We start from the raw sequence: 2048 nt of genomic DNA, 5'->3' as shown, positions 1-2048 counted from the left end.
TTTAAATTCAAATACTCTCCCTCTCTCCAAATCACATCACCTTTACCCTTTCAAAAATATTAATTAATTATATTACCTTCATAACATAATTATTTTGTCCTTAAACTCCATTAATTAAGTTCTTAACACATAAAATCTAAGTCCACCCAAAACAATCATCAATTCCATACATTAGAACAAATAGGTATTTTTTTAAATTATCCAATAGGGTCAATTCTCCACAAGGTAAAGTACTTCCACATTTAAAATAACACTCAAAATTTCAAATTTACTCTTAAGATAATAAAAATTTAATTCCTCAAATTTTGGGGCGTTACAATCTTCCCTCCTTTGAAAACTTTCATCCTCGAAAGTTCTAATCCTCAAACAACTCAGGGTACTGGGCTCTCATGTCCTCTTCTCTCTCCCATGTGGCCTTTTCAACTCCGCGGTTTCGCCAAAGAACTTTGACCAGCAAGATTCCTCGATTATGTAGCATCTTGACCTCTCTTGCCAAGATCTCAAACGGTTGCTCCTCGTAACTCAAGTCTCCAGAAATTTGCAATGGCTCGAAGTCCACCACATGCGTCGGATCTGCGACATACTTCCTTAGCATGGAGACATGGAATACGTCATGCACTGCAGAAAGAGATGAAGGCAGCGCCAAACGATAAGCTACAGTGCCAATTCGCTCCAGTATCTCAAATGGCCCTACAAAGCCCAGACTTAGCTTCCCCTTCTTCTCGAACCTCAGAACATCCCTTCACAGGTGCAACCTTCAGAAAGACCATGTATCCCACATCGAACTCGAGATCCTTACGTTGTACGTCAGCATAACTCTTCTGTCTTCTTTGTGCTGTCGACATACAAGCTCTAATCTTTTGGATGGTTGCGTTGGTGGTCCGAACTAACTCGGGGCCTAGCATTCTCTACTCACCAACCTCACCCCAACAAACAGGAGATCTACAACACTTACCATACAGAGCCTCAAATGGTGCCATGTCGATGGTAGCCTGGTAGCTGTTATTATAAGCGAATTCCATCAATTGCAAGTGAGAGTCCTAACTCCCTGAGAACTCCAGAACACAGGCTCGCAACATATCTTCCAAAAGCTAGTTTAACCTCTCTGTTTGACCGTCAGTCTGAGGATGAAAAGTTGTACTGAAGTCTAGCCTTATGCCCAAGGCTAGCTGAAGTCCTTTCCAGAACTTCGATGTGAAACGAGCATCTCAGTCTGAGACGATGGATACGGGTACCCCATGCAGTCTCACTATCTCCGTCATATATAACTGTCCCCACTTACTGGCAGTGTAAGTGGATTTCCCTGGAACAAAGTGGGCTGACTTCGTGAGTCGGTCGACAACAACCCAAATGACTGTATAGCCCTTTAGGGTCTTGGACACTCTTGTAATGAAGTCGATCGACACGCTCTCCCATTTCCATCCTGGCACACTCAAGGGTTGCAACAGCCCTGCTGGCCTCTGCCTAGGTGCCTTCACCCGTTGGCATACCAAGCATCTACTGACAAAGTTTGCCACTTCTCTCTTCATGTTCCTCCACCAATAGACACACCTCAAGTCTTGGTACATCTTTGTACTTCCAGGGTGCATAGCAAATGGAGAACTGTGAGCCTCCTTCAAAAGCTCTTCTTTGACTGCGCTGTCTTTTGGCACACACAAACGTCCATCGAAAGTAAGTCCGTCATCAGAGGATATGGAGAAATTCTCACTTTGCCCTGTCTCTACTAATAGACGCTTCTCGACCAAGTAAGGTTCATTTAGCCGAGCAACAATAATCCTCTGTCTCAAGGTCGGCTGCACGGTCAACTGGGCCAACTGTGAGGTCACTTCCCCTACTGAGACTGCAATCTCAGCTCTCTCGAGATCTCTTAGTAAGGGAGCTCTGCGGAATGCGCAACCTTCCTACTCAACGCGTCAGCTACTACGTTTGTCTTACCTGGGTGATACAAAATCTCGCAGTCATAGTCTTTCACTAACCCAAGCCACCTCCTCTGCCTCATGTTCAACTCCTTCTGGGTGAAGAAGTATTTCAGGCTCTTATGGTTAGTG

General features: G+C 44.5%; 1 protein-coding gene across 1 annotated transcript; it reads right to left on the bottom strand.

Moving 5' to 3' along the window:
• Nucleotides 1-355: 355 nt before the first annotated feature.
• Nucleotides 356-845, bottom strand: LOC103489766 (uncharacterized). The gene is made up of 2 exons (XM_008449074.1): nt 737-845; nt 356-654 (listed from the first exon to the last, which is right to left on the bottom strand). Exons 1-2 carry the CDS (start codon nt 843-845, stop codon nt 356-358), a joined length of 408 nt encoding a protein of 135 aa, XP_008447296.1.
• Nucleotides 846-2048: the final 1203 nt, after the last annotated feature.

This window comes from Cucumis melo, chromosome 1, assembly GCF_025177605.1.
Source record: "Cucumis melo cultivar AY chromosome 1, USDA_Cmelo_AY_1.0, whole genome shotgun sequence".
In the NCBI taxonomy this organism is placed as follows: domain Eukaryota; kingdom Viridiplantae; phylum Streptophyta; class Magnoliopsida; order Cucurbitales; family Cucurbitaceae; genus Cucumis; species Cucumis melo.
The sequence above is the reverse complement of the archived record's forward strand: the minus strand, read 5'-3'. Positions and strand labels throughout refer to the sequence as shown.

What these genes read in the sequence shown, in the direction of transcription:
- LOC103489766 (XM_008449074.1), bottom strand. Translation starts at nt 845, where the DNA reads ATGTCGACAGCACAAAGAAGACAGAAGAGTTATGCTGACGTACAACGT. An exon ending in GGTTGCACCTGTGAAGGGAT is followed by an intron (nt 655 to 736) that starts GTTCTGAGGTTC and finishes TTGGCACTGTAG; the next exon opens with CTTATCGTTTGGCGCTGCCT.